At 40.1% G+C, this 13,962-nt stretch overlaps 2 protein-coding genes across 12 annotated transcripts in view; one reads left to right on the top strand and one right to left on the bottom strand.

Annotated features, from left to right (window-relative positions):
* The window catches only part of LOC135502527 (caldesmon-like), a 272,930-nt gene that overhangs the window by 126,038 nt on the left and 132,930 nt on the right, over window positions 1–13,962 (bottom strand). The gene's annotated exons all lie outside the window — the stretch shown is intronic.
* Window positions 1–13,962, top strand: part of LOC135502401 (uncharacterized) — a 98,994-nt gene that overhangs the window by 34,167 nt on the left and 50,865 nt on the right. The window contains exons 7-10 of the mRNA XM_064795207.1: window positions 7,292–7,490; window positions 7,764–8,093; window positions 8,635–8,768; window positions 9,417–9,615. Coding sequence (XP_064651277.1) covers window positions 7,292–7,490; window positions 7,764–8,093; window positions 8,635–8,768; window positions 9,417–9,615 — 862 coding nt within the window. The remainder of the gene's footprint in view (window positions 1–7,291; window positions 7,491–7,763; window positions 8,094–8,634; window positions 8,769–9,416; window positions 9,616–13,962) is intronic.

The raw sequence follows: 13,962 nt of genomic DNA on the forward strand, positions 1-13,962 counted from the left end.
CCTCTGCTTTGTTCTTCATGTTCTTGTTCATTTTAACATCAGAAGAGCAATGTGTCTCCAGCAAGTACACAGGCTCCCTTCCCTCCAGCATTACAAGCAGCGTGCACAGTCCTGCTTGGATGAGGCACCCATCCGTAGCCGGGTCACTATCCGTCGCTTCTTGCCCCGCAGAAGAACAATTCCACCATCAACCCTACTGATGCCACTCTCTTATAGTCTTTCCATGGACCATGTCTGTTCGCTCTGTTCCTCCTTTTTCAGCACGTTTCTGACAATCGTGTCGACAATGTCTGCTGCAGTTATGTCCAGATCACCAAAGGCTGCAGCATTTCAGGCTAGTCAGTCCACCCTCAAGTTGAATCGGATTCCTGCATGGCCCGGGATATAGATCACTTCCACTTAAATCATCAGTCAGTCATCAAAGGGATTCATTAACCAAAAGTCCAAAATATCAAAGACTTGAAAAAAAGATTCATTGCCCTTTTGACATATTTGATCAAAATTAGTCCAATTCAATTGAGATAATTTTGCGCAATGATGTGTCAGCTGACCTGGAATCTTTCAGCGGGGTGATTAATCTTGCACCAAAAAATTTATTTTCGTGATATGAAAACAAATTCTCATAACAGATTCAGGAAACAACGACTGGAAAGTTGTTGAACCCATGAAAAGCAGACTATCACTCTTGCCTGGGGCATTTGTGTGTCTGAGAAGATATTTTAATAGCAGAAACCTGTGGCAATTATCACCGCAATGCGGGATAAAATACTCCCTGTCAGGGTAAAAAACGGTAATCATTTGGATTGACATTTATTGCAGGTTGCAACAAAGACTGGACCTTGTTGCAGGCCCCTGTGATGATCCCGCAGATGAGGGATTTTGTCACATGCGATAATTATTGAAGGTCACTGCAATGAAAAACTCTTGCTTGAATGCTGCTTTAGAGTCTTATTTTAAAACAGCTCCTGCCTGATACCATAAATAGATAACTCCATCAATGGGTCACTCTGTTTCGATCCTTTCGTTCAGCCACATAATTTGTTAGTGGGGCACCAGTGTGAGGGGAGGGGAGGGGGGATGGGACTAGACAGTGTTTAATTTAGGCAAAAGTCATCAGGAAATAGATAATATATAATTGATCCTCTACCTGCCATTGTTTTAGTAATCTACTACATGTAGTACCTACCTGATATTGTCCTGAATATTAATTCAAGTGCTTTTTAACTCTTTCAGTGTCATACCCGTCGATCGACGGACAAGAAAATGCATCCATTGTGTGCCAAATCCGTTGATCGACGGATAGGGTTGGTTTTGGTATACATCGTTAGATGGTGATACCCAAGCTCAATAAATGCAAGCTCTGTTCTGGCCTTAGTGAAGCAGACGATAGATTCTGGTTGCAAGGCACCTAGGGTGAGTATGATAGCAAAAAGGGCGGGCAGGGAGGCCACACTTCATGCGTTTCCAGCTATAAAGTGGCATAATTTTTGGCGAATTCAGTCTCAGAAAACGATCCTTCCCCAAGTGATTCTGTGGATTCCGATGGGCCTCCTCTGGTAACTCATGATGAATAGATAGACTGAGATGCATATAGTATTTATGAAAGTAACAAGGGGTTTGAAGGGGGTCCCCAAGACGACTTTTTAAACTTTTTGTATCAAGTCGAAGTGCAAAATACCTCTTTGCCCTGGTGATTTCCTCAATATCTACCATACCCAAAATAAAAGACGTGCTGTGTATATATTTACTTCCATAAGTTTTGTTAAAAATGAAACCGATGCTTAAATTTTGACCACACTTTAAAAATCTGTAGAGTTAGGAATTGGTTTTACTTCTAGTTTCAGTATAACTTCTGCATTCTGATTATGAGTAAGGTTTTGATTCAGTTTTGGTTCAAGAACTACATGCACCTGGGAATAATGAAATTGCCAGGGCCATTGTGCTCATCTGTCGACATGGAAGGGAGAACCTGAAGAAGAACTTGTTATGAAAATGTCAGGCAGATTATCACGCGATAGTTCTGCATATGATGACGACGGACGATGGACGTTTAGGCTCTGAGGTCATTTGACCTAGGGGTACATATTTCAAGATTTCAAATCACTATCGCCAGTGGTGATGAAACGTGCCGCTATAATTAATGGCGATGCCGATAGCGAACTTTGACCTCTGTGACCTTGAAAAGAAGGTCAAATCAAAACCCCAGGTTACATTTCATTTCAAGCACTCTTATGAGATGTATCTACAGTAAATAATTCATGATTCTAGCTAGCAGTGTTCGTAAGATATAGCCAAAAATAGGTTTTCAAAGAGCAAAACGTTGCAAGGAGGCAGCAAGCAGCATCAAGATGTCATAGAGTCGTTCTGGATTATCTGCCATACTGGTAATGATGCTGGTGTTGCGCTACCAGGGTGACGCCAAGTCCAAACTCGGGTGCACTCCAGAGTAAATAACGTAAATAATCATTATGCCGGTGTAAAGTCAAGAGAAACTAGGGGAATCACCTGGTTTCAGGTCTAGTTCAAGTTCTACATGTAGGTCTGGTATTAGATCAATTTTCTGAAAAGTTTATTAAGGATCACAATTAGGAGAAGCACTCCTCACTTGTGAAAAATAATCTGGTGACAAGGTCCCTCTGCCTCTCTAAAGAACAAAAGGAGACGTGCCGTGTGGATGATGAAGTGGCACTTTTTTCTGTTTGGGACAGCCATCCTTGGAGTTTATGGTAGGTACAATCACAGGGCTGCTCACCCCCTACCCCCCCCCCCCCCCCCACCACCTAGTTTAAAGGCCATGACTCCAGGTATTTTGCCATTTCCTGCTCTAAGACGATTTCAAAAGTGACCTACAACTTATACAATACAGAAAACCCCATGCAATTTGCTCATCTATTTTGAAGATATAGCCATTTATGTGTTTGACAACTAGATTACCTAATCAGGCTAGCAACTGGCTTGTTAGAGCCAGGTGGCGGGTTCACCAAAAGTTTTGATGTAGATCAGGCTATTGCCCTACTTGGGAGGACAAATATCAATTCCCCGTGCCAGGCATTATGCATGCTAAAGATAATGAATAACGCCTATTTCTACTATCTAAGAGTTGAAACAATACAGGAAAAACGTCAAACACTTTCAGGAAAATAACTGACTAATAAAACTTTAGCAGGACAAACATACTGAACGGATTATCTGCCAACTCCTTTAAAATGTTTAATACAACATTTTCAATAAATAGAAGTTCAGAACCATGTATGGTGGACAGTCTTTCATTAAGTATGTGGCCATGCAGGCAATTTTCTTTAATTCTTAAACGTAAATAATCAATATGCTGGAAAAAGTCAGTCTCAGAAAGCGATCTTTCCCCAAGTGATTCTGTGGATTCCGATGGAACTCCTCAGGTAAGTCATAATGAATAGATAGACTGAGATGTATGTAGTATTCATGAAAGTAACAGGGAGTTTGAAGGGGTTCCCCAAGATGAATTTTCAAATTTTTTGTATCAAGTTGAAGTGCAAAATACCTCTTTGCCCTGGTGATTTCCTCAATATTTCCCATACCCAAAATAAAAGACGTGCTGCATCTATATTTACTTCGATAAGTTTTGATTACAATGAAACCGATGCTTAGATGTTGACCAAACTTAATCTGTAGAGTTGGGATTGTTTTTTTTAAAAATGTTCCCTTGACCTTGGTTTGTTTCACATCTAGTTTCAGAATAACTTCTACATTCTGACTAAGAGCAAGGTTTTGATTCAGTTTCGGTTCAAGAACTACTTAATTCTCAAACGTAAATAATCAATATGCTGGTAAAAGTCAAGAGAAACTAGGGGAATCACCTCATTTCTAGTATAAATCAAACCTGTAGATCTAAATGACGAATTAGATAGGATCACGATTAGGAAAAGCAATCGTCGCTTGTGAAAAATAATCTGGTGAAAATTTCCCTCCGGCTCTCCAAAGAACAAAAGGAGACATGATGTGTGGATGATGAAGTGGCACATTTTTCTGTTTGGGACAGCCATCCTTGGAGTTTATGGTAGGTACAATCACAGGGCTGCTCACCCCCACCCCCCTAGTTTTACGACTCCAGGTATTTTGCCATTTCCTGCTGTAAGATGATTTCAAAAGTGCACCTAACAATTTATACAATACAGAAAACCCCTTGCAATTTGCTCCATCCATTTTGAAGATATAGCAATTAATGTGTTTGACAACTAGATTACCTAATCAGGCTAGCAACTGGCTTGTTAGAGCCAGGCGGCGGGTTCACCAAAAGTTGTAATGTAGATCAGGCTATTGTCCTACTTGGGAGGACAAATATCAGTTAATGCTCTCAAAATTGATTCATATCTTGCATGTATTGTATTGTAATCTTTATACCAAAATTCATCCTTGTCCTACTTTTGTTCTGTTGGCTGAAATCACCACACCTCCAAAAGATATTTATTTTCAATTTGGGCAGGAAAAGTCCTACTTCTCCATTTGAGACTTTGGATTTCAATGCGGTTTTATCTGGTTTTAGAGTGTTTCAGACACTTTATGTTCTCTTATTTACACAGACATATTTGATAGCTCAAAATAATGGTATCTTGAGATGATTTAGAGAAAACGTTGTTCCCAATCAAGTGCATGGATATATAGCTTAGGCCTACGAGACGCTCTTAATTTCCATTAGTTGGATGCGTATTCGACAAATTTGCGAGCAGTAGCGGGGCCTTGCAAGACCTATGAATGAGCAATGAGCCAACACTGACGATTTGACACCTGCAGTGTTGCTATTTCAAATGACGTATCATGCATGAAATGCCTCAGAACTCAGGAATACCAATTGACTCGGAACCTGGACACGAATTGCCCGGAGTTCACATTTTGATTCTCCAGAGTGTTCTTGTTATGTTTCTATCAAAAACATTTCAAGGATGTCGTGATAGTTTTTTCATTAAACCGTGAAGTGTATTTGTGTCAAACAGATGCGTAATAACAAGAATAAATAAAGACTTAGAATTTGGAACCAATACTACAGCATATTAACTGGCACTAGGTTCAAATATGGACACTAGGGGGCTTTTGCAAGATAATTCGTCTTCTATTCAATGGCTATCGCTACTTGTTTAGTAGCTATGGTATTTTAAAGAGGCTCTAAAACCCTCTAAGACAAAGAATGCCCACCATCACGCCACAGCACGGGAAATCAAATTATCAATTTCTTCTCTAAGACAAAATGCTCTGTATCTCCTTTATCTTTAGGAGTTCAGTGCTGAATAAGGTATCATTTTGTTCATCTTGATAATTTATTTACAATGAATCAATAACATTTAGTATTGGAATTCAGGAACTTTTTACCCACCCTTTTGAAAAAAACTTGATTTTTTAAATTTCTGTAGTGCCAAATTCCTTAGTCTCCATGAATTCTTGGTAATAAAGATATAATTTACAGCAATGAATGGCGCAGTCACGGGCGCTCAGTGTTGCTGTGATCCATGATCAGGTTACAGTAAGACTGATCATGCACGAAGAGGTGCCACACTTTGAACAGGATTTGTGAATTTATGCAGATTTCTTGCATGAATCTGTTTTCTCAGGCATGTGACCTTCCTCGGCATCACTCCGGCATTGAAAAACCTCTTTCTGTCTTGTTTTTTTATTTTATGTATGTATCGTATTCTGGCAAAATTGGACATTTCACGCTGAAACAATCCCTTGTCCTCCATTTTGAATAAGGAGAGCACGCAATGATATTGCGCGCATTCGTATCCAACCTTAGATACGTCCCATTATGACCATTGTTGGCCGTCGATTGTTCCCATTGTTGATAGGTGGCTGGGGAACCAACTGCAGCAGAGTCAGTAAATCAAGTGCGACTTGGCAACGATGATTACAATTGACGGTGTGATCCAGATATTTTTGTCACACGGGTCATACAATATTAGATTCAGGCATTTTCGCACATTTTACTCTACTTGAATGTTGAGAAGGGTTCCGATCACTTTCTTATATCGTAAAAGACTGTCCCTGGTTCACCTTCCGTGATTTTGGAAGAATTCTAATGCACCTTTCGGGGTTAGATTTTGCTATTCTACGGTTTTGTCTACCAGATCAATGCACTTAGGGTATATGATAAAGTACATGTACAGTGTGGCTCATATCAATAAGAACACCTACTTCATACGATATCTCACAAAATAATGCACCAGATACAGTGCATTATGTAACTGCTTGATTTCGATTTTTTTTAGTAAATCTTCAGGTCCAGTTAGTAAATTTTCATTTTTTTTTCAGCATTGGCCGGTGTATATTCCCTGAATGATATCACAATACAGCCAGGACCAGTACAAGTGAAGCAAGGACAAAAAGTCAGTTTGTGGTGCAAACTGAAATACGGCCCTAAACATGTGGTGCCAGTTTATTGGCAGTCACCCCCAAGTTTCAAAACAAGAACTGGCGATTGTGATTGTTATGGTAATTCGAAGGATAAATATGCCATGTCATGTTCAAACCCTAACAACCATTTTGGGTTTTATAATATGACAATAAGGGGTGTCGAATGGGCCGATAATGGGATATATTGTTGTCGGCATATCAACGACAAAGGTACTGTGGATTTACAGGTTTTGGGTAAGTTAAACAGGAGCTCCACCAACATAAGGCATAAGGGCACGCTAATCTTCCAAAAGCTGCCTTGACGTATTGAAAAGAACTCAAGAATTAGAAATAAAGTTGATTGTAAATGTCTAGGATTTTGGAAGAATTTGAATGCACCTTTTGAGGTGAAATTTTGCAATTAATTTCGCCTGGAGTGTTCATGTTAACCAAAGTGCTTCCACTTCGTCTTCCTAAGCTGATTTTCTCTTGTCTGTTTCCAGTTCCTGTTACAAATGTGACACTAGAAAAAGTTGTCCCCAAGTCTGCTGCAGATCCACACCACTTGTATGAGAACTTCACCTGCACCACAAACTGTGCATCACCGGCACCCAAGATTTCATGGTTTGTAAATGACGTAAGTAGAGCATCAGAGGACGATGTCTTGACCTTAGCAGGTCTACACCGATACTTCTTGATAGGGATACCCTACTGGGAAATGCTGTCTCTAATTGAGAGAGGTGCCCTGATTATCTGGAAAAAAAGTGCTGTAAATTTAAATGGAAACTACCTTTTTGTACCAGTGTAGTATTTTAAATAGAGAGGGTATCCTTGACAGAGTGGTGTCCACTGAAGGGAGGCTCCACAGTAGTGTAAGTGATGAAGATAAAATAGACACTGTAGCTTTACCATTGCCATACTTATTTTACAGCAACCCTTTAATGGCAACGCTACGGTGAGAGAGTTGGACTGCTCAGGGGCCAAGGAGGGCCAGAAACAGACTATGAGCACAGTGTTAGTAATGAGTACAGACATGAATAAGGAGAGAAAAGAACATGTCATTTCCTGTACGGCAGAAAACGTTCTTGGAGAGCCAAAGGTTTCTAAGGCAATATCTGTCAATAATGATGGTAAGCATCTTACAATCTTTTTACGTTATCATATAGCATTGAGAGACATTGATTTCGACCCATTTCTTCAACCAACAGGCAGAAATATATTAAAAAACTCCCCCAATTGCCAAATTAGCAAAACTCTAAAAACGTTTCTTCATATCTGTAGACTTGCCAAAGCAAATTGTTTTTTCAATACCTCTCCAAGTGTGGACTTGACAGTTAAAAAGATATTTGCGTCTAATTCTTAAGTCAAGATCCAGATAGTAAATCTTTGTTAATTCTTTTCAGCACTGACTAGTATTTATTCCCAGACTGATATCACAGTACAGCCAGGACCAGTCAAAGTGATACAAGGACACAGCGTCAGTTTGTGGTGTAAACTGAAATATGACCCTGATAATGTATTGCCGGTACTCTGGCATTCGCCGCCTAATTTCAAAACAAGAACAGTCAATTGTGATTCTTTTGTAAAGGATAAATATGTCATGTCATGTTCAGACACTAACGATGATGTTGAGTATTACAATATGACAATAATGGATGTCCAATGGGGCGATAATGGGACATATTGGTGTCTGTATTCCAAACATATGGACCATGTGGACTTACAGGTTTTGGGTAAGTTAAACAGGAGCTACACCAACATGAGGCATAAGGGCACTCTAATCTAAGAACTCACCAATGAGAAGTAAAGTTGATTGCAAATGACTTGGGTGCAAGAGTGGTTCTTTTGGCGCCCATGACACTGAAACTAGTGAAAGTGCTAAAGTCGTGATTTATACTAAGGTGTACAGAAATGTACCATGATTGTAGTAGCTAAGCCTCAGTTGTTGAAGTAGTGGTAGCCAAGTCTGCTACAGTACATTGTACAGTGCGGCTCATATAAATACGAATACATACTACGAAATTTCGTGAACTAATGCACAAGATATAGACTGCATTTTTTCAGTTTATTTTCTAATTGTACATTGATTATGGCAGAAATAAATGTGCATTGGTTTTTCATTATGTAACTTTTTTATTTCGAGTTTTTTTTTAAAATTCTCTCTAAAATTACAGATAAAAAAATTCACAAATATGATTTCGCCTGGAGTGTTGATGTAAACAAATGTGCTTCAACTTTGTCATTGTAGGCAGATTTTCTCTTGTCTGTTTTCAGTTCCGGTTACAGATGTGTCATTAAAAAAAATTGTCAGTCCGAGCACAGCTGAAGAGCCCCAGCGCTATGAGTACTTAACCTGCAAAACAAACTGTGCATTTCCGGCACCGAAGATTTCATGGTTTGTAAATGATGTAAGTAGAGCATCAGAGGACGATGTCTTGACTTTAGAAGGTCAACACCGATTGAAACGATTTATTGATCTTTGGTCTTGAGGAGACAGCTAGGGGGACTATAGGTAGGAGAGGGGCTAAATTGGCCATCTTCAGGGGACTAATATACACAATAAGGGCCCTGGGTCATGTCAAATTCAGCACTAATATTATTCCTTTAACTAGCGTTAATCACTATGACGTACTGTGAGATATGAAAGACCCCTATTGGCGACTTTGTGTAACTTTATCTAGCCTGCCTAGCTGCTGCCTATATTGTCCTTTTAAGATGAAGTCAGCGACTGTGATTCCTTGAGCAATAAAGCCACTGTGCAGTTTTTAAATGAGCCTTTTGATCAATAATAAAATAATAAAATCATACTTCTTATAGGGACACCCCTGGCACTGGGAAATGCTGTCTCTAATTGAGAGCGGTGCCCTGATTATCTGGAAAAAAAGTACTGTAAATTTAAATGGAAACTACCTTTTGGTACCAGTGCAGTATTTTAAATAGAGGGGGTATCCTTGACAGAGTGGTGTCCACTATAGGGAGGCTCCACAGTAGTGTAAGTGATGAAGATGAAATAGACACTGTAGCTTTACCATTGCCATACCATTCTTATTTTCCAGCAACCCTTCAATGGCAAGACAATGGTCAACGAGTCAGACTGCTCAGGGGCCAAGGACGGCCAGAAACAGACTATGAGCACATTGTTAGTAGTGAGCACAGACATGGATGAGGAGAGAAAAGAATATGTCATTTCCTGTACGGCAGAAAACGTTATTGGAGAGCCAAAGGTTTCTAAGGCAATATCTGTCAATAATGTTGGTAAGCATCATACAATGTCGTCCTTTAGGTGTATAAATACCATGAGTATATTGAAGGCTGTCTGATGAGGAAGATTTCCAATTCAAGAAATGAACGCAAGGGGGTGCAAGGGTAATTTTGCTGCATATGTGTGAAGTGACACTAATTTTCTATACTCCACGTAGGGTGCAAGGCAGTGAACACTTGGGACTACTGCTGGTGTATCATAACTGAGGGTATTTAAAACATGGCTGACTGTCGTACAGAATGTGGTGGACGGATGATTGTGTTTTCACACATAGCCGGTAGGTTTTTTATGCATGCATATCAGCTTCAATGATATTGGTGTCTTGAATTGTTAATGACTTACATGAATTTTACTTTCCAGTAAACCCAGGTCCACCTCAGCGCAAAATGGTTGAAGCTGCTTCTGCAGCCACGACAACAGCACTATCTCCTTGGCTTGTCACAGCAATCATCATAATTGCTGTGCTCCAAAAAAAATGTCGACAGCCTTTGAAAGTGAGTTTTCAAATTATTTTTGTTGCAGTTTCTTGGCGCTTTTTAAAATCATTAACTGTTGCATAATCTGCTCAGTAGCTACCTTGTGGAGTCCACAATGAGTCGTAATCAAAAGAATATCACACCCGCTTTGACATGTTTGAAAAGATCGACTGAATAGGCTCTTAAAGGGGTACAGTGTTCATGTTTACAGCTAGGTGAGGCAAATTGAAATGACGTTATAACCGTCATCGTGCATGCATTTTGGCTGAAACTTTGCACCCATCTGTCTACACAATGGCACTGTTGAAATTTATCTTCAGTTCTACGTATTAACGTGATTGGATTTTTGAACGCCATGGGCTTTAACGAAGAAAGAAAAATTTATTAACTCTTATCTTCGCAAATAAACTTTCCGAAGTTGTTGCTACTATCAACATTGCTGACCAGCTGAATGACCACATCTTTCCCTTTTCCTGGGCAGAAGAACTTGGCATGATTGCTTATCCACATTCAGGTGCCCCTCTGTCTCAAGACGCCCTGCTTTCTCTTTCTCTTTGATCCACTCCCCTTTTTTACACAAGTCTGATGTGTTTGCGATTTTTTGACAACTCAGAGAACGTATTGTTGTCGGGGATGAGATAAGTTCACATTTTTTCGCCCGGGCAATCATAACAGTATTGCCGCCAAATATAATGTTACAGCAAAAAAATGATGTCATAGCGACGAGAGAACTTGCCTGACAACAGCCCATGGGTGGCTGACTGACTGCATGAACCACTAGATCACACTCTGATCTAGAATTTCCATCTGGATTGGCACTGCACTTGGAAAGTTATTCTCCAGGGAGTGTTCCCCACCCAAAATGGGATGCCCTTTTTGCCTGCCACTATGTGTTTATGTACACTCTGAGGTTATTGGTCAAGTGACTCTAACTTTTGCCGGCGGCAAGATAAGAGTTCATCGCAAGCTACTTGCTCATCAGCACTTGGACTTTTATCCTCTCATGTCTAATCTTCCTCCATAAATCTGCATTTGTGAGACTCGGTTATCCAATTTGATCCTGAGAATGTTCTTATTACCATGTTAACCAGAGAGTATTCCTCCTCCAAGACGGGATGAAATAATAATCATCTAAATAACTGACCCATTAGTGACAAAGATTTCTTCTTCTTCTTCTTTACAGGAGCAATAACAGTGGTAGTCCAATCTGTTGAGACAAACCCACAGTTACTATAGATCTCACTTCCGATATCAACCACAGCCCAGAGAATTTGGCTTCGAACAATATCGTGGATCAAGATAGTAGCGACCAGATCGATATGGCTCGTTAATGACTTCGGGGGAGACTGGCCTTCTTAGCCGCCTTGGACAACCAGTCAAGAAGAAGGAAAACTGGTATATGACTCGGACAGTAAACGACTGTAAAGGTTCACCACAGTTGGCCAAGCCGACTTACCAGCAGTGAATGTCTACTCCTTTGACCGCCGACCCAATAGGGCGGGAAACCCGTCGGACGTGCACTCATAAACGGGTGGCCGATGACATTGCTCGACACAAAGTAATCATATGACCGCCTGAATTGATATTGCCAACCTCACTTTATGATAAGGTTACCCATCTTCTACAACACGCACTCTGCATTTGTATCAGGTCAGCATGCATGGAACTGTTACTCATTGAATACTTCGGGCCAAATTCATGAAGGGCGTTTAGCTTGAAACAGCGATTAACTACTGAATAGACAGATTCAGGTCCATCATGTAAATCTTCACAGAATATGAATAAGCCCTGAAACTAATAAGGGAGAAGTTACACACGTCTAACTATTAAACGCCCTTGATGAATTTGGGCCTTAGTCTTCCACTACGATGGCTTTCAGTACGTGTCTCGTGCAACACCCACAAGTGTAGTATTTGTGTTGGGATATAGTCGTGTGGGAAAGGAAGGGAATGCATGGAGACGACCAATAATGTTGTAACAGCCATTCTGACGGCTGGTCAGGGGGGAGTTGATCGGCGGTGAACGATGGATATATGCATAATGACCATAGCTGACCCTACTGTCCACATGTTCATCTGGGCTAATCCTGATTACTGATCTACACCAGACAAATAGGAAATGAGAAGGTTCATTTCCACTGCCTGAGAAAATGTAAAAAGGAGGCCGAAACATTTGTCGTGCGAAATTCCCTTTAAGGCAGATGAAGGACTAATTAATAACTTTTGACATTACGAACAATGTTGTGCTCAATGTAGCGATAATATACATGTACATAATATGATATAAATATTAGGCCTGAGTAATTCCAAAATAAACTTTTCTGCATATCAAAGCAGGACAGCTCAACGATGCCTTATATGGTGCAAAAATTTATAGATATTGATAAGAATATTGCAAAGAGTCATTGTGTGAAATTCATGCCATTGTGTTGATACCAAAACCAATCAAGGTTCAGAAACTGACCCAAATAATACTGACTTAGTTGTATATCGAAAATTGACACTGACTGAGTTGTATATCGTAAATTGTAATGATAATCTCCTGTCCAATACTGCGATAAAACTGTAAATAGCATGAAATAAGTTTCCTCCACAGAAGAGAAATGCAGTCCGTCCAGACATTAGGCTTAGAGGAATTTCTGCTGGTGATAGGATCTTACTGTCACATGCATATTGTAGGATAATTACCAATTTTAATGCAAAGCATTTTAATCTCAGGTGCCCTTATGGCCCGGTTTAATTTATGAATTTTGCATTAGCATAAACAATAAATTCTGTGATATTTTATTCTTCACTGTGATTTCTTTCAAAAGTCTGTTAAGAGCTGTAAATGTGTTTTGAAATGTATTGAAATTCATATCAAATTAAAATTGCTGTCCGTTATTAATGATATATAATCAACAGTCCTACATCACACTACCATAGAACACTGAAGAAAGGACAGGGGGTTGAGTTTTTAAGGACTTAGGACTACGCCCCTAGACCAGCGATGGTTAAGTTTCTTGCCGGCTCATCAAATGATCTCCAGAGACCGACGGAAGTTGACCTCGAGGCTATGATGTATAGAACAAGTAAAACACAGTCAGTGTTTGTAATTACGATGATAAGGATTCCTGCCAGGACAGCCAGAGCCATTAAACCCTTTCACAACCGACCGCCACGATCGTCACCTAGAAACAATTACAAATCATGTTAAAAGCAGTTTGTAGTTATATAGATGGCACTGCAGTATCTAACATAAATTGTACGCCTCCAACAATATTTTGAGGGTGTTGCGATGCACTTTGGATGTTTTGGTTGACTTTTGAGTTTTGGGGAGTCGGCCGACCCCCTTGGGGATGTATGAATAAGTAGCTCCTAGTCAGTATGCAATTATTCCTCAGTGTACTGGTCTTGCATGCCTACCAGCTCCAGCCAATCATACTCCCTATCCTGGTCTGTTTCTTCGTCTGTGAGTGGGAGTAGCACCTTAATCTATATTTACATGATCCGTCCTTGATAGGGCCATTTAAACGCTTTTCAAAAAGACCGCATTCAGATATGAGCGGATCGAACCCCATTCCAGACCGGATGTGATTTCATTCAAATGTACCTGTTTAGACACTCAACAGCAATGAGGACTGATGAGGATTAATTTTTTTTGGTTCCACCAATAATCCGCAGGATGTCGCGGTGATGACACCAATTTAGCACCACTAAGCATGCGTGCATATAAAGATTTAGTCCACATGAGATTGAATTCGGCACGATCGCATTTAGACGACCGACTGTAGGCCTCAAGGAGCTAGTGTTGCTTTCTTGATGACAAACCGGTTTATTTATTTAGGTTTCTTTGAGAGGCTTCGTGATGACTGATTAGTCTTTG

This window comes from Lineus longissimus, chromosome 18, assembly GCF_910592395.1.
Source record: "Lineus longissimus chromosome 18, tnLinLong1.2, whole genome shotgun sequence".
Classification (NCBI taxonomy): domain Eukaryota; kingdom Metazoa; phylum Nemertea; class Pilidiophora; order Heteronemertea; family Lineidae; genus Lineus; species Lineus longissimus.